Source organism: Oncorhynchus nerka, linkage group LG23 (assembly GCF_034236695.1).
Source record: "Oncorhynchus nerka isolate Pitt River linkage group LG23, Oner_Uvic_2.0, whole genome shotgun sequence".
Classification (NCBI taxonomy): Eukaryota; Metazoa; Chordata; class Actinopteri; order Salmoniformes; family Salmonidae; genus Oncorhynchus; species Oncorhynchus nerka.
This window is the reverse complement of record NC_088418.1, coordinates 28647668-28665662: the sequence shown is the minus strand read 5'-3', so window position 1 is coordinate 28665662 and position 17995 is coordinate 28647668. Positions and strand designations below refer to the sequence as shown.

At 42.7% G+C, this 17995-nt stretch overlaps 2 protein-coding genes across 5 annotated transcripts; one reads left to right on the top strand and one right to left on the bottom strand.

The window, feature by feature from the left end:
* Positions 1–426: 426 nt before the first annotated feature.
* On the bottom strand, positions 427–4031 carry LOC115106661 (UDP-glucuronosyltransferase 2A2-like). Of its 4 annotated transcripts, none has more exons than XM_065008030.1 (2): positions 3840–4031; positions 427–2345 (listed from the first exon to the last, which is right to left on the bottom strand). In XM_065008030.1, the coding sequence occupies exon 2, from the start codon at positions 2339–2341 to the stop codon at positions 734–736; it is 1608 nt and encodes a 535-aa protein (XP_064864102.1). In that variant the 5' UTR covers positions 2342–2345; positions 3840–4031; the 3' UTR covers positions 427–733. The 4 variants fall into 4 exon arrangements, with proteins under 4 accessions (XP_064864102.1, XP_064864103.1, XP_064864104.1 ...); XM_065008031.1 differs by having other exon boundaries at positions 427–2350; positions 3845–4031; XM_065008032.1 differs by having other exon boundaries at positions 3845–4031.
* A 7339-nt stretch (positions 4032–11370) lies between these two features.
* LOC115106660 (endonuclease domain-containing 1 protein-like) lies at positions 11371–14166 on the top strand. The gene is made up of 2 exons (XM_029629603.2): positions 11371–11932; positions 13155–14166. The coding sequence occupies exons 1-2, from the start codon at positions 11639–11641 to the stop codon at positions 13779–13781; spliced, it is 921 nt and encodes a 306-aa protein (XP_029485463.1). The 5' UTR covers positions 11371–11638; the 3' UTR covers positions 13782–14166.
* The last annotated feature ends 3829 nt before the right edge of the window (positions 14167–17995 follow it).

Here is a 17995-nt window from a genome sequence, read left to right as displayed (position 1 = left end):
ACCTGCTCTTAGACAGCTTTCTGGCTATAAGTGTCAGATTATAGCCCAGTAACCATATTGAATGATTTAGAGAGAGAGAGAGCTTAACTCCTGGCAGGATGGATCATGTGACTATTTTTTTTAAAATCCCACAAACTTTTATACAGTCTCCAATTTCATCCTAATGTAAATATCCCACCAATATTTTCAACTATTTTGACACAGCCATTAGTCTAGCCTTTGTTTTGCATCCATGTGTATGTATTTACATATTTTTTTACTGCTATTCCAAATGGGCTGGATTCTTGAACTTGAAAACTTTTCATAAATCATGCATTGATATCATATGTGTTTATCTCAGGTTAGGATTGGTTCTATCCTAGGTCTAAGACACCAGTGACTTAAAATCTCCTAGCAAATGGTAGACCACAATAAAGGTGACAGATATCGTTATTTATAACCATTTTATTTCATCATAAAGAATCAAACTCTAGTGCTCATAGTCATCCCAGTCACCATAGGAGTTTAAAAGTTATAAGGCTAAAGCACAATGGTAATGCAAAATATATGCTAAAAATCAAAGTGAGCTCTCTTTATACATGTAAACCTATACAGTGTAATAGAAAAGAAAACACTGGTACTTTATGAAGATATCCTGTTGTTATCTTGTTTGAGAGGAAAAAGGGGAACTTATTTGTTCACAGTCATATGGTAAGAAGTGAGGTCACTTCCTGTTGTATTCAAGAGCCAATCGTTACTCCTGTTTGGGTTTACGCTTCCTGCATAGTCTGAGGCACAGGAAGTAGATTGAACCCACAGTAATGGCTACCAGCACAAACAAAACAGACAGTAGGAATCCAATCACATCCAGTGAATGATAGGAGTACCAGGGCATCTTGTAAGACTCTGTTCGCAGGTGGGCAGCCCCTTTGTGTCTCATGACAAATTCAATCCAGAAGAGGGCGGTGTCCAGAGGATGCATGGGCTTGTCCCGGTGCAGGCTTGAGAGCCGCTCCATACTGGTCCTGTAGGACGGATTGTGGAGGACTTCCTGTACAGCCTCCAAGAAGCTCTGGCTGGAGATCTTGGTGACTTCAAGCACCTTGGCCGCTCCACGCACCTCCAGGCGTAAGACGTTCTCGAACTGGTCGAAGAGCAGCGGAAGCCCCACCACCGGCACCCCGTGGTACATGGCTTCGTAAAGGCCATTGGTGCCACCGTGGGCCACAAAGGCCTTGACCTTGGGGTGGCCCAGGAGGTCGTTCTGGGGCATCCAATTGACCAGCAGGGTGTTGTTGCCCAGGCCGATGGGTTGCTTGCCCATGTGCCTCCAGATGACCTTCTGGGGAAGTTGGGCAAAAGCGGCGGCGATCTCCGAGGTGATCTCCACGGGCAAGCCTTTGACAAGAGTTCCCAGTGACATCAAGATAACCCCGTGTTCTCCCGAGCTCTGGACAAACTCCTCCAGCTCTGTCGGTAGAGGTTTAGAGGGTTTACATTGGAAGCCTCCAATGTAGACAATGTTGGGCATGGTGGGCCGGGGGAACTCGAACACAAAGTCCACCCGCATGAGCCAGAGGTCCGTCCCCTGCAGAAGGTGGTAGAAGTTTGTACCCGGCTCAAAGTAATTATTCACCAGCCTATCGTAGTGTGGGCTGATCACGAACATATCAATGATCATGTTGAGGAGGTAGATGAACACATTCCCAACTCTCTGGCCGAAGGTCATTTTGTCCGAAGTGGCAGAACCAGCGGTGGGGACATAGGACATGGGTGAGGGGGCCACCACGAAATGTCCCTCTCCGCTGGTGATCCAGCGAACATTGAAGACAGTGGGTAGCCCAAGCTTATGGGCGACCAGGACCCCGACGGGCAGCCCCGGGTCCAAGAGTACCACGTCGTACTGGCTATCCCTCAGGCTCTGCATCAAAGCCTTGTTCTCAAACATCTCCACCACAAACTGACTGGCCTGCTGGTGCATTCCTGACAACGCCGACAGCATGTACGAGTAGAAGGACACAAAAGCCAAAGGCGATGCGCCTTCCCTTTGGATCTGCAGCATTTTGACGAGGAAGGACGCAAAGAAGTCTTGTTTTTCAATGTCCATGCCCCCAGGCACAGTGATGGAGATAGAGCGGTAGTGGGGCGACGACTCCTTGATGTACCAACTGCTGGCCGAGCGCACCACAGTGACCTGGTGACCCCGGGCGTGAAGTCCCTCGATCAGGAGGTTCATGTTGACCCAGTGGCTGCCATCCAAGGGGAAGATGAGGATGTTGCCCCCAAGAGCCCCTGGAGGGCCACCGAGGAAGGCCACCGAAACCGCAAGGACGAAACCGGTCACCCCGTTCAGGCCACTCATTGTTCTACTCTGGGAAGAATGAGGGGAATGATGTCAGAATATATTAGGTTAATTTCATGAAATTAGTCCCTTTTGGGTAGTACAACTTTGTGAAAAAAGTATACTTTTTATTTCACATAATTTTAACATTCTGTCAGAAAGAGCACATGTTCAACTTAATGAAAAAAACTTTTCACATCTTAAAAAATAAAACTATAGTAAGTGCCTATTCAGTTCCAAAGAAAGTAACAGGGTTGACGATGTCCTTTTAAATCAGCCATAATCAGCCAAGAGGAATGGAAGATTGTTGTATGCAACAAGGAGGGGCAATTGAATGCAAGCTTCACCCAAATAATTATCTTTCAACATTTCTAGCTTGTCTATCTTTGGGTAACAAGGTTGATGTGATATGCTCGACCCGCTCAGTTTCCACCACAAAACACCAGAAAATTGACAAAAGAGTAGAACCAGCTGACCTGCTTTTACTCTAAGATTTTCATAGTGGATGTGCAATGTTTGTTTTGAAAAAAAAAATATTTAAAAAGGAATAGTTTCACCATATTATCGAAAAAGTTAAGTTCACATAACAGTGTTGACCTTCAAATGAGGGACAGGTTTTTGTTTTTTTTACCTTAAAAACAATCACTATGTCAAAGCAACAAAATAAGTATAAAGTCATGGGGGGAGGGGGGCACAGAGGGACATGCCAAAATGTTGAACTTTGGCACTTTAGCAAGTCTTTATTCATGTTAAAAATCTGATTTATTGGATTTTACATGTGGTCTTTATTAAAGGGCACTTCATTTAATATAGCAGGCTTTTAAGTGCAGATATTATTATTTCATTTGATTTCATGACACAGTCATGGTCCATAAGTAATCCTTATAATGCTGATGGTAAAGCTACAATGCTCAGATTGGGGGGGAAACTATTTCTTGTAAAAAGAAAAGAAATAGAAGGGGGAAAAAAAGGTAACTGGCAGAGAATGTTGCACTTAGTGATGTTCTCGTCTTACGCAACTAAGCAAAATACTGGAACTGTGGATTACACATTTCAGCCTTAGTAGGCTATGTACTTTTGTCAAGAGATGAACTGAGTTTAAAGTCCTGATGAAATGCATATTGTGGCTAATCTCCTATACAACCACACATTCCCTATTATCTAGGCATACACTGCAGCAGAGGGGGGACTTAACACCAGCATGTGCATACAAGAGCATGGTCCCCAAGTGACCACTATGGTCGAGCACATATCCTCTTCACCAAAGTCCCATGGGGGGAAAGGGGTAAACCTCAACATTTAACTCAGAGAACTATGCATTTAAAAGACAACACTACCTATTCAAATGGTCCTGTAGCACATTAAAATAATACAGTAAATGTATAAAGAAGAGACAATCCAACAGTCCACAAATAGGAATTAAAAATACCTAAGTGTTCCAGTGGCTATGTCAAACATAGTATGCAAAGATATTGAGTTATTGTCAAGATAAGAGAAGGAAGAGAACATTGTAGCCTACCTTACTTCACAAGCTCTGAGCAGCAGCGTACTTTGAGCCCCTTCTGATCCTTACTGGAGCTGGCAGTCTTGGTATGTGGTATAATGTGGGAGAGGTTAAAGTGAGGGGAGAAAAGAATGTCTATTCACAAGGGACAGCAGATTTTGTGTGTGTGTGTGAGAGAGCGAGAGAGAGAGTGGGGGGGGGGGACAACTAGGCAGCCTCTCTTCCCCACTGTAACAACATTTCCATCCCTTCCTGACTCCACCCCCTCAATTTCCTTCCATGCACTGAACAATGTTTCCCAACTCAAGGTATATAAAAAACATAAACTGCTAACAGGCATTCTCAGGGAAACAACATTCTATAACAAAGCAATAGAAAGAATTGCTAAACATAATAAAGAGACATACAGTGGGGAGAACAAGTATTTGATACACTGCCGATTTTGCAGGTTTTCCTTCTTACAAAGCATGTAGAGGTCTGTCATTTTTATCATAGGTACACTTCAACTGTGAGAGACGGAATCTTAAACAAAAATCCAAAAAATCACATTGTATGATTTTTAAGTAATTAATTTGCATTTTATTGCATGACATAAGTATTTGATCACCTACCAACCAGTAAGAATTCCGGCTCTCACAGACCTGTTAGTTTTCCTTTAAGAAGCCATCCTGTTCTCCACTCATTACCTGTATTAACTGCACCTGTTTGAACTCGTTACCTGTATAAAAGACACCTGTCCACACACTCAATCAAACAGACTCCAACCTCTCCACAATGGCCAAGACTAGAGAGCTGTGTAAGGACATCAGGGTTAAATTGTAGACGTGCACAAGGCTGGGATGGGCTACAGGACAAAAGGCAAGCAGCTTGGTGAGAAGGCAACAACTGTTGGCGCAATTATTAGAAAATGGAAGAAGTTCAAGATGACGGTCAATCACCCTCGGTCTGGGGTTCCATGCAATATCTAACCTCATGGGGCATCAATGATCACGAGGAAGGTGAGCGATCAGCCCAGAACTACACGGCAGGACGTGGTCAATGACCTGAAGAGAGCTGGGACCACAGCCATTAGTAACACACTACGCCGTCATGGATAAAAATCCTGCAGCGCACGCAAGGTCCCCCTGCTGAAGCCAGGGCATGTCCAGGCCCGTCTGAAGTTTGCCAATTACCATATGGATGATCCAGAGGAGGAATGGGAAAAGGTCATGTGGTCTGATGAGACAAAAATAGAGCTTTTTGGTCTAAACTCCACTCACCGTGTTTGGAGGAAGAAGAAGGATGAGTACAACCCCGAAAACACCATCCCAACCGTGAAGCATGGAGGTGGAAACATCATTCTTTGGGGATGCTTTTCTGCAAAGGGGACAGGACAACTGCACCGTATTGAGGGGAGGATGGATGGGGCCATGTATTGCAAGATCTTGGCCAACAACCTCCTTCCCTCAGTAAGAGCATTGAAGATGGAACGTGGCTGGGTCTTCCAGCATGACAACGACCCAAAACACACAGCCAGGGCAACTAAGGAATGGCTCTGTAAGAAGCATCTCAAGGTCCTGGAGTGGCCTAGCCAGTCTACAGACCTGAACCCAATAGAAAATCTTTGTAGGGAGCTGAAAGTCCGTATTGCCCAGCGACAGCCCCGAAACCTGAAGGATCTGGAGAAGGTCTGCATGGAGGAGTGGGCCAAAATCCCTGCTGCAGTGTGTGCAAACCTGGTCAAGAAGTACAGGAAACGTATGATCTCTGTAATTGCAAACAAAGGTTTCTGTACCAAATATTAAGTTCTGCTTTTCTGATGTATCAAATACTTATGTCATGCAATAAAATGCAAATTAATTACTTAAAAATCATACAATGGGATTTTCTGGATTTTTGTTTTCGATTCCATCTCTCACAGTTGAAGTGTACCTATGATAAAAATTACAGACCTCTACATGCTTTGTAAGTAGGAAAACCTGCAAAATCGTCAGTGTATCAAATAGGTGGCGAATCGCATCTCTGCATGTCTGGCAGACATATCAGTGTGGATGACGGATCACCACCTCAAGCTGAACCTCGGCAAGACGGAGCTGCTCTTCCTCCCGGGGAAGGACTGCCCATTCCATGATCTCGCCATCACGGTTGACAACTCCATTGTGTCCTCCTCCCAGAGCGCTAAGAACCTTGGCGTGATCCTGGACAACACCCTGTCGTTCTCAACTAACATCAAGGCGGTGGCCCGTTCTTGTAGGTTCATGCTCTACAACATCCGCAGAGTACGACCCTGTCTCACACAGGAAGCAGCGCAGGTCCTAATCCAGGCACTTGTCATCTCCCGTCTGGATTACTGCAACTCGCTGTTGGCTGGGCTCCCTGCCTGTGCCATTAAACCCCTACAACTCATCCAGAACGCCGCAGCCCGTCTGGTGTTCAACCTTCCCAAGTTCTCTCACGTCACCCCGCTCCTCCGCTCTCTCCACTGGCTTCCAGTTGAAGCTCGCATCCGCTACAAGACCATGGTGCTTGCCTACGGAGCTGTGAGGGGAACGGCACCTCAGTACCTCCAGGCTCTGATCAGGCCCTACACCCAAACAAGGGCACTGCGTTCATCCACCTCTGGCCTGCTCGCCTCCCTACCACTGAGGAAGTACAGTTCCCGCTCAGCCCAGTCAAAACTGTTCGCTGCTCTGGCCCCCCAATGGTGGAACAAACTCCCTCACGACGCCAGGACAGCGGAGTCAATCACCACCTTCCGGAGACACCTGAAACCCCACCTCTTTCAGGAATACCTAGGATAGGATAAAGTAATCCTTCTCACCCCCTTAAAAGATTTAGATGCACTATTGTAAAGTGGCTGTTCCACTGGATGTCTTAAGGTGAACGCACCAATTTGTAAGTCGCTCTGGATAAGAGCGTCTGCTAAATGACTTAAATGTAAATGTAAATGTAAATACTTGTTCTCCCCACTGTATTTTACACACATCAGGAATAACCCTTGTACTAAGAATCTTTATTTACACAAGCTGGTGCATTGGGTGTGTGTCTGTGTTTGTGTGGGCATACAGTGTCAAAAATGCTTATTTCATTTAATCGCGGCCTTAGTTAACACAGGAGTTAATCATTGGACAAATGTTGAAATTGCAGAGTTGCATTTTTGTCGACGGTAAATCCACAATAGCGTATCATCTCATGGATACTGAGGGATTTTGGCAACTCTACTTCCCCAGAGACAGATGAACGGATTCCATTTTATGTGTGTGTCACGGCCGTCGTAAGAAGTGGACCAAAGTGCAGCGTGGTGAGCGTACATTTTCCTTTTATTTGTTAAATGTCGCCAACAAAACAACAAACGAAGAAACAGCCGTGAAGCTTACAGGGCTAAGTGCCACTAACAAAGATAAGTACCCACACTGAAAGGAGGGAAAAAGGGCTACCTAAGTATGATTCGCAATCAGAGACAACAATAGACAGCTGTCCCTGATTGAGAACCATACCCGGCCAAAACATAGAAATAAAGAAACATAGAAAATAAAACAGAAATGCCCACCCCACATCACACCCTGACCTAACCAAATAGAGAACTAAAACGGCTCTCTAAGGTCAGGGTGTGACACTATGTCCATTATGAAGGAAGTTAGAGATAGTTTCATGAGCCAATGCTAACTAGCATTAGCGCAATGACTGGAAGTCTATATTGTGCTAACGCTAGCGCAATAAAAGTATCCCTTTAAAGATTGGCTTGCACTCTCGACAGTCCTAGCTAAATTCTTGCTTGAGAATTGTTGCTTGTTCCTTTTTTACCATTTTAAATTAAAACAATCACAGTAAGTTACTTAAGTGTTACCCAGAAATGATTTGGTATTGAGTTAAGGGCTGCATTGAACCTTTAAGAATTTTAGTGAGGGCAATTGATTGATCTTGAGTGCTTTTTCAGTGACACAAAACAAGTGTTTAGTATTTTTCTCAACTCTGATCTGATTGAATCAACCAAGACTACAACATTTCACAAACGACATACACAGATACACAAATGCACAGATCAGAGATCAGAAAAATACTAACACACTTGTGTGTCACTGAAAAAAAACTCTCAAGATCAATCAATAGGCCCCACTAAAGGGTGTTTTCACACATACAGTGCATTCGAAAGTATTCAGACACCTTGACTTTTTCCCAGTTTTGTTACATTACAGCCTTATTCTAAAATGTATTACATTTGTTTTTTCCCTCATCAATCTACACACAATACCCAATAATGACAAAGCAAAAATAGTTTTTTAGAAATGTTTGCAAATTGATATAAAAAACAACAACTGAAATCAAAGATCTCTCTGTACTTTGCTCCGTTCATCTTTCCCTCGATCCTGACTAGTCTCCCAGTCCCAGCTGCTGAAAAACATCCCCACAACATGTAGCTGCCACCACCATGCTTCACCGTAGGGATGGTGTCAGGTTTCCTCCAGACGTGACGCTTGGCATTGAGGCCAAATAGTTCAATCTTGGTTTCATCAAACCAGAGAATCTTGTTTTGAATCTTGTCCTTTAGGTGCCTTTTGGTAAAGTCCAAGCAGGCTGTCACATGCCTTTTACTGAGGAGTTGCTTCCGTCTGGCCACTCTAACATAAAGGCCTGATCGGTGGATTGCTGCAGAGATGGTTGTCCATCTGGAAGGTTCTCCCATCTCCACAGAGGAACTCTGGAGCTCTGTCAGAGTGATCATTGGGTTCTTGGTTACCTCGCTGACCAAGGCCCTTCTCCCCTGATTTCTCAGTTTGGCCGGGCAGCCAGCTCTAGGAAGAGTCTTCGTGGTTCCAAACTTCTTCCATTTAAGAATGATGGAGGCCGCTGTGTTCTTTGGGACCTTCACTACTGCAGAAATGTTTTGGTACCCTTCCACAGATCTGTGCCTCTACTCAATCCTTTCTCGGAGCTCTATGGACATTTCCTTCGACTCCATGGCTTGATTTTTGCTCTGACATGCACTGTCAACTGTGCGACCCTATATGTCTACAGGTGTATGCCTTTCCAAATCCTGTCCAATCAATTGAATTTACCACATGGGCTCCAATCAAGTTGTAGAAACATCTCAAGGATGATCAATGGAAACAAGATGCACCTGAGCTGAATTTCGAGTCTCATAGCAAAGGGTCTGTATACCTATGTAAACAAGGAATTTCTGTTTTCTATATTTAATACATTTACCAACATTTCTAAAAACTGTTTTCGCCTTGAAACTATGGGCTATTGTGTGTAGATTGATGAGGGGAAAAAATTATTTAATCAATTTTAGAATAAGGCTGTAACATAAGAACATGTGGAAAAGGGGAAGGGGACTGAATCATTTCCGAATGCACTGTAGTTCTCATCAATAGTTAGAATCAGAGTTGTATTCTAGTTTTATTTGGCCTGCTTGGTTTCACAATGTCACACGAACTAAAATGCCTAAACAAAACCACATGTCCATGCAAGTAATTTGTTTACTGGAAAAAAAATGTTCACATTTAATCCATCTATGATTATCATGAAGCATCACTTGTGTGTCCCAAACTTTATTTTTGTTTGGTTTTGGTCTTCGAATAACATGCGGGAGGAAACAGATCAATATCCGCTCTAGCTGCAACGTGAATAGCCTATATTCAGTAAGCTATTCTATATACCCAGAATAGCCCACATCTCCCACATCTCGGATGCGCTCATAAATATGCTGCTACTCACATAATGTATCAGAGATATAAAGTTATGGTAAGTGTGCATTTGATCAAATGCTCGCCGTCAAACAAATAATAATATTGCGCGCCTCTGGTTCTTTCCTGTGTTTGGTCTGGACTGCGTTCTCACCTGCATTGAACCGCACCATGGAATCGAACCAAGACCAGTCTTTTTGAGCGAACCGTGGTGCGTTGTTTAGTACGCTCCCGAGTGCCCATAGTGTTCACACCAGTCCAAACTAACTAAACTAAGGGGAAAAAACCACTCCAAGCCAATTTGGTGTGAAAGCCCTTTAACTCACGTGCGTGCATGCTTAAGTGTCTCATTATGTAATATTGTGTGTGAACACTGTAATATTGGTTAATTAAATCAGAGTTGAAAAAATAAAAAATACTTGTGTTGTGTGTCACTGAAAAAGCACTCAAGATCAATCAATTGCCCTCACTAAAATGTTACCCAATTGTGCCCAGTGGGAAGGGGAAATTAAAACTGTTATTGTCAGAGAAGTTTGGAACTCTTTCTTATTGGTCTTTTAACTAATTTACTGCCGAGTGATGTAACCAGGCAGGCCAAAACGCCATACTACCTAAATAGGCTGTAATTTCAGGTGGCATTTTTAATCAGCTCTTACACTAAAAGGGCATTATTAACATTTTTCATAATTTCACAGTATTATTTCAACCTCATAGTGTGAAGATATATACTGAGTGTACAAAACATTAGGAACACCTTCCTAATATTGAGTTGCACCCCCTTTTACCCTCAGAACAGCCTCTACAAGGTGTTGAAATCGTTCCACAGGGATGCTGGCCCATGTTGACTCAGTTATGTCAAGTTGGTTGGATGGCCTTTGGGTGGTGGACCATTCTTTATACAGACAGGAAATTGTTGAGCGTCAAAATCCCAGCAGCTCTTGACACACTCAAACCGGTGCACCTGGCACCTACTACCATACACTGTTCAAAGGCACTTAAATATTTTGTCTTGCCCATTCACCCTTTGATTTGCACACATGCACAATCAATGTCTCAATTATCTCAAGGCTTGAAAATCCTTATTCAACCTGTCTTCTCCCCTTCATCTACACCGACTGAAGTGGATTTAACAAGGGACGTCAATAAGGGATCATAGCTTTCACCTGGATTTACCTGGTCAGTCTATGTCATGGAAAGAGCAGGTGTTCTTAATGTTTATACACCCAGTGTATATAAATCACAAGAAAATCAGGTTTTTGACTGCACTGGACTTTAATCCAACTCAAAAGTGCAAGCCAATGTTTAACCATGAGATAACATGCTACTGTGGATTTACCTTCGACAACAACGCAGTTCTGCAATGACGTCAACATTTGTCCAATGATTAACACCTGTGTTAACTAAGGCCTGTGATTCAGTTAAAGAAGCATTGTCGACATTGTACTTGATTTCTAAAGGTCATTTGCGTTTGAGCCGGCACATGTAGAGTTTACCACGAATGTGCTCCAAGAACAACAGGGAAATTCCCTTTAAAGACCCACTGTCGACAATACTCCTTTGATTGAATCCTAGATGAAATCAACATAATCGAACTTGACAAAATATGAATAATATATTCCATTTAGCAGACTCACTTTGGGGATGTGAGTGCATACAAACAATGTTTTCCCTCTTTGCTGGCTCAGCTCTTCTCGTTCTCTAGTAAGAGACATAGTGCATAAGAGGCCAGGCGGCCAGGTATCCTTCCTGTTTCAGTGAGACTCATGTGCCATTAATAAGGAAGCTGCTTTCGTAACACCCCCTCGCTCTCCTTGCATAAGTGTTAATAGTCAAACGCTTAGTCAACCATGAATCCACCCCTAACCTCCCAATCCCCAAGTATCACGAGTGTGTGACAGCATGAGACAGGGGTGCCGCATTGAGAACCTATAGCAGATACGTATGTCTCCTCTCTAGTTGTTTTTCTTTGGCTTTGCGGACAGTTTCTGATCACATTTCTCTGAAGCTGTAAGAAAGACCTTTGTATTGAAACGCATCAGCTTTGAATAACAGGGCACCATGAATTGGAAAGAATAAATCTAGTTGTAGTCCTGTTTTGGGGTGTTGCTATCTTTTACATTTTTGGAAGACTACAGCAACAGCTCCAGCATGTTAACCAGAATGGCATATCTTCATGCTGTGGGTTTGGCCCTTCTAGCTCTGGCAGGCTGGTTGTCCCTTTGTGCTGCTGATGTGGGGGACTTCGCCCCATGTCTGAACTTCTTCTACAGGTCGTGGCCCCCCAAGGGTCTGTCAGGGACCCCCATCTGTCAGCGCTATGGGAACCAGTACCACTTCGCCTCGCTGTACAGCCGCCCACGACGCTCGCCAAGGTTCTCTGCCTACATGTTCAGCCCGCCAGAAGGGAAAAGGCCCCCAGCAAACTGGATGTTTGAGCCACAGGTAACAAATTACTTTTTATTTTATGTTTATTTTAAAACTTGATGTTAGATGTTTCCTTACCCTGAAAGTAGTCTATCGCCGTTAAGTATGTAAAAACCAAATAATTGAGCAGATATCATTTGATTTGGCCATGGCATTTTGGAAAATACGGTTGCTCCTATCACTCCTAATGATTTTTAGCTAGCAGTGCCAAAAGTTCGCTGATGTTTGTAGTGACTGTTAAAAGTTAAAGGGATACTCCAGGATTTTGGCAATGAGGCCCTTTATTTATTTCCCCAGAGTCAGATAAACTCGTGAATACCATTTGTATGTCTCTGTGTCCAGTAGGAAGAAAGTTAAGAGATAGTTTCGCGAGCCAATACTAACTAGCGTTAGAGCAATGACTGGAAGTATATGGGCATCTGCTACCATATCTGACTTCCAGTCACTGCGCTAGTTAATATTGGCTCACAAAACTACCTCTAACTTCCTTCATAATGGACACAGATACATAAAATGGTATCCACAAGTTCATCTGACTCTAGCGAAGTACATAAATGGCCTGATTGCCAAAATCCCAAGTATCCCTTTAAATTGTAAAATTCTGAACTTCCCCTTTGAAGGGACATTACACTCCATAATCAAACTTTGTTAGGGGTTTTCAGACTACAAAGTATTCTATTGACAAGATGAATCCATGTCCCAAGCCATCTGTTTTGTAGATCCAGCTATACTCTATAATCTAAAATTAATTGAACAGGTAAACACCAGATAATTTCCAGATTTTCAAATATTTACATTAGACTACTTTGGAGTTATAAAAACTTCGGACAAAATTAGATTTTAGAGTGTAATATCCCTTTAATGAAATTGGGATTCAGAGGGTGATTAAACAGAAATTACAATCTACTGGTTTATGCATGACACTGAATTTTGAAAATAAGAAGATTGTTATGCTATTTGGAAATAACACGCATGACTGGAGTGTTCTGTACTAGATTTAAAAAGAGGAAATGCTCGTTTTAAAAAACGAGAACAGACACATTTGTGGTTGGCACAGAGCCTCATCATCTGCAGACAATTATGTTTCTCAGTTCACTGAAGCCAAAATGTACTGTGCCATGGTTTGTCTTGTTGGGAAAGCCCCCACTTACTGCAACATTCAACACAAGATAGCTTCTTAAAAAACTCCCATTTTCTAACCCTTAACGCTTTGTTGACCCTCAACATTTTCCCTTTCCAGTTAGCCAACGCCACAGCGGATGGCAACATGACCCCCTTCCCACTAGGTGAGCTGGATCCGAATGTGGTGAACAGCCAGGCCGTCCAGCTGGACTATACCAACTCCTCCTACACTCGGGGGCACCTCAACCCCAGCCTTCACCACCGGACCCAGGAGGACCGCTTGTCCACCTTCACCCTGACCAACGTGGTCCCTCAGAAGGTTGGCTCCAACAACGGGCCCTGGGAGACACTGGAGAACCAGGTCAACCACACTCTCGGCTCCTACTGCCTCGGTGTGGCCTACGTTGTGACGGGGGTTATTCCCTACCTGGACAACAAGCACTGGATCAAGGGTCATCGAGTGGCAGTGCCGGAGTACATGTGGTCAGCCTACTGTTGCCCTAAGTACAACAAGAGTCTACTTAACAAGGTTAATCTTAGCAAGGTTTTCCCCACGTATGCTGCTATTGGACGCAATGACCCAAACAGCACAGAAGAGATTGTGCCCATTGACAAAAGCAGTCACAAATGTTTCTGGGGTTACGATGTAAGGCGTATGCCTCTGGATACGTTGGAGATGTACCTGAAGGAGCGATTTGGGACCGTCATCAGTGTGTTTTATGAACAATGCTCTGGGGTAAAATGACCATATCAAAGAGAAGACGATCAAACTTGACTATCTAGAGGAAGTAAAAGTCGTAACAAGGTTTCCGTAGGTGAACGTGCGGAAGGATCATCCAAAATCATCCATATGCATATCTAATAGATTATCAAATTCATGTAATGGATCATGTGTGCATAGACAGCAAAATTACATTTTTTTCAATTAATTTGGCACTAATATCAAGTAGTATGTCTTCAATTTTAGCACACGTGCTCTTAAAATTGTCTAGATTTCTCAACAGTCTAGGTAAGAAGTAAATCACGGATATCAAAAATATGGTAAAACTGTATATATAACAGTGTCAAAATAATGAAATACGCATGAAATGTGTCCCAAATGTCATAATAAAATGTCACTGAATGTCAAACTACAAGAGTCTCATTTTGAAGCATTGGAAACAGTTATGACATACACTCATTTGCCAGTTAATTAGTTACACCCATCTAGTATCAGATTGGATGCCCATTTTCCTCCAGAAAAGCCTGAACTCTTCAGGACATGGATTCTACAAGGTGTGGCGTTCAAATATTGCTCAATTGGTATCAAGGAACTATGTGTGCCAGGAAAACATTCCCCACACCATTACACCACTGTCACAAGCCTGTACCGTTGACACCAGGCAGGATGGGGCCATGGACTCATGCTGCTTACGCCAAATCCTAACTCTGCCATGAGCATGACGCAACCAGAACCGGGATTCGTCGGACCAGGCAATATTTTTCCACACCTCAATTGTCCAGGGTTGGTGATTGCGTGCCCACTGGAGCCGCTTCTTCTTAATTTTAGCTGATAGGAGTGGAACCCGGTGTGGTCATCTGATGCAATAGCCCATCCAGTGACAACGACAGACAAGTTGTGCATTCCGAGATGCTGTTCTGCACATTCGACTTCTGCGATCAGAATATGAAGATCGCATTGGAAAGACGGGTCTAGATGCACAAAAGTCGCATTGTGGTCTGATTGAGTTCAGATCTGGCTGAACACTTCAAGTGGTGGTCAGGGATGTATTGTGTGCGGATTTCTTCTCAGTCAGGTTACCGAAAGCGCATATACAGTGGGCGACGTCATCAGCACTTCTTCCACAAATCTCCAGAAAACATGTGTTTTGGGACTGAGAGGCACCTTATCATTATACAGTTGGAGGAAATACATTCCTAGAGTGTGAGGAAGGTGTTTGCTGGCCTCATAAATACTAGCCAGCTAGCTAATATTTCGAAAAATGTTGTTGTTTTTTTTGGCTAGAGTTATGCTAACCCGTTAAACGTGCAAACAATTCTAAAAACCTGGTTTAACTTTATCAGTATGAGGTATTGTGTGTAGATTGATGAGCAACATTTTTAATTTAATACATTTTAGAATAAGGCTGTAACGTAACAAAATGTGGGAAAAGTGAAGGTGTCTGAATACTTTCCGAATGTCTTTGAATGGCCCAGCCAAATCCCGGACTTCTACCCAATCAAACATCTCTGGAGAGACTTGAAAATAGCTATGCAACGACACTCCCCACCCAATCTGACAGAGCTTGAGAGGATCTGCAGAGAATAATGGGAGAAACTCCCCAAATACAGATGTGCCAAGCTTGTAGCGTCATACTCAAGAAGACTTGCGGCTGTAATCGTGCCAAAGGTGCTTCAACAAAGTACTGAGTATAGGGTCTGAAAACTTATGTAAAGGTGGTTTTTATCTTTTATACATTTGCAAAAAATTATACAACCCTGTTTTTGCTTTGTCATTATGGAGTATTGTGTGTAGATTGAAGAGGGGGAAAAAACATTTAATCAATTTTAGAATAAGGTTGTAACGATGCAAAACGTGGAAAAAGAAAAAGGGTCTGAATACTTTCCGAATGCACTGTATATGGAACCTTTTTTAGAAGCCTCTTTAAAGAACCATGCTCATATGGTTCTAAATGGAACCGGTACGGTGCTATAAAAAAAACGTTTCTATGGTTCTATAAAGAACCATGAAAATATATTATGTATATCACCAACAAAGGATTCTGCTATGGTTACAATGCTTTTACTGGCTATATACAACCCTTTTATTTATTTTTTATAGGAGAATGGTTCTCTAAAGAACCTTCCTCAATCTCAAAAGTTTCTTTGTAGAAACATACATTGTTTTTTTATTCTGGTTTAATAGCCATACTATGTTGTTAAAATACCATAGGTTTTATTATTGTGTTTATTAACAAGTTGAATCAGCTGTGCTAGCTCTGGAACAGCTGGAGGTCCCCGAGGAGAGATTTGAGAACTAAAGACTTAGTCAAACGTTTTTAATTTGACACAAGGCCGTACATGACTTTTTCACAGGACACCATCATTGGCCATCGTCATATATACTGTAATAGCATAATACAACAGATTAGATCAACTGGAATGACACTCTCACTTAAGGTTGCACAAACCAAGCACCAAAATATAAAGAATGAGCCGCTGCCCCTACAGTTTAATTACCACTAAAAGAGGAAGAACCCTTTTTTTGAACTGCAAAGAACCGTTGAAAGGGTCAGTAATGGTTTCACATAGAACCATCACCTTTCAAAAACCCACGAGGAACCTTCATTTTTTTTGTGTAGCCTAATCAGTAGCCTATAACCAATGTTTTATTAAAATATCATTAGCAGCATAACAATCAACAGACATTGCATTTTTTTGTCCATGCAGTTTCTGTGAAAGGTTTGGACTCATTAGGCCAATATGTCCGATGCCCGTTGAATGAAAGGTGTCAGTGACTGTAGGAAGTCTGTTCAGGAACATCAAATTATTACAATAGACTGGTTATTGTTTTTCCGGGAATTCCAATCACTGTCTTTGGTGCTGAATGCGCTTGTAGCCCAGGCTGTTTGCCTGTTCGTTTGTTTACATTTCATGTGGCAAATTCACTAACAGGCCATATCAACGGCAATGGTATGCTAACTGTATTATAACCAGTGGCGACCTGTCATTCAGGTCAGGTGAGGCAAGGCCCCACCTGTTTTGAGTCCCAAATTCTTTGCAAAAACAATTGTGGGTGGGTTGCCTGTTTTGCATGTTATTTTGGCATTTAATATGCATCACATATCAGTGATGTCAACAATGTAAAACAAATATAGAATACAAATCATTGAGTTAAAAAGCCGCATACAAACATGGTCTCTTTTCTGCTTTCTTGAGTAAGGCAGCTCCAATGTGCAAGTGTTTCAACCTAGCTCAGTGCTGTCTGTGGTGGTGGGGGTAGCCAGCAGAAAATACAGAATGTAGGGGTTGGTAATGTTCTCTAGTTGCGCCGTGATTGGCTCAATGTTCTGTCTATCATGGGGACACTATGTCACCACCCAATCTAAGGGTAGAGCTCGGAAATTCAAGCCGCTTGGGTGCTGCCATTGAGTTACAATAGAAGTGCCCATCCAAGAAGGCTCAAGGTCATTGGCCACAGATAAATCACGTTATATCTACAGTAGCTTTGATTGTACCGATCATGTCAACATCATACTTTCAAAAGCTTAGCTAGCAGTCATCATCATGAATCAAGTCGACAATCTACTGGCAAATCCATTTTTAATCTTTGTCATATGAAGAGAAATAATGAAGAGAAATTATAGAGAAAACGTATCGGTGCTCATCTGCCATTGGACATAAACATTACACAACAAGTTGTAAATCACTAAATTTAACAATGAGTGGTTTGAAAGGAATCAGTGGCTAACTGCAAGCATTGCAATAAACGTTTTGAATGGTCATTCAACCACCCGAGCCACTGGGTGAGGTCAGTACAGGTGCATCAAAGCAGGGACCGAGAGACTGAAAAACAGCTTCTATCTCAAGGCCACCAGACTGTTAAACAGCCACCACTAACATTGAGTGGCTGCTGCCAACATACTGACTCAACTCCAACCACTTTAATAATGGAAAAATGTATGTAAAAAATGTATCACTAGCCACTTTAAACAATGCCACTTAATATCATGTTTACATACCCTACATTACTTACATTTACATTTAAGTCATTTAGCAGACGCTCTTATCCAGAGCGACTTACAAATTGGTGCATTCACCTTATGACATCCAGTGGAGCAGCCACTTTACAATAGTGCATCTAAATCTTTTAAGGGGGGGGTGAGAAGGATTACTTTATCCTATCCTAGGTATTCCTTAAAGAGGTGGGGTTTCAGGTGTCTCCGGAAGGTGGTGATTGACTCCGCTGTCCTGGCGTCG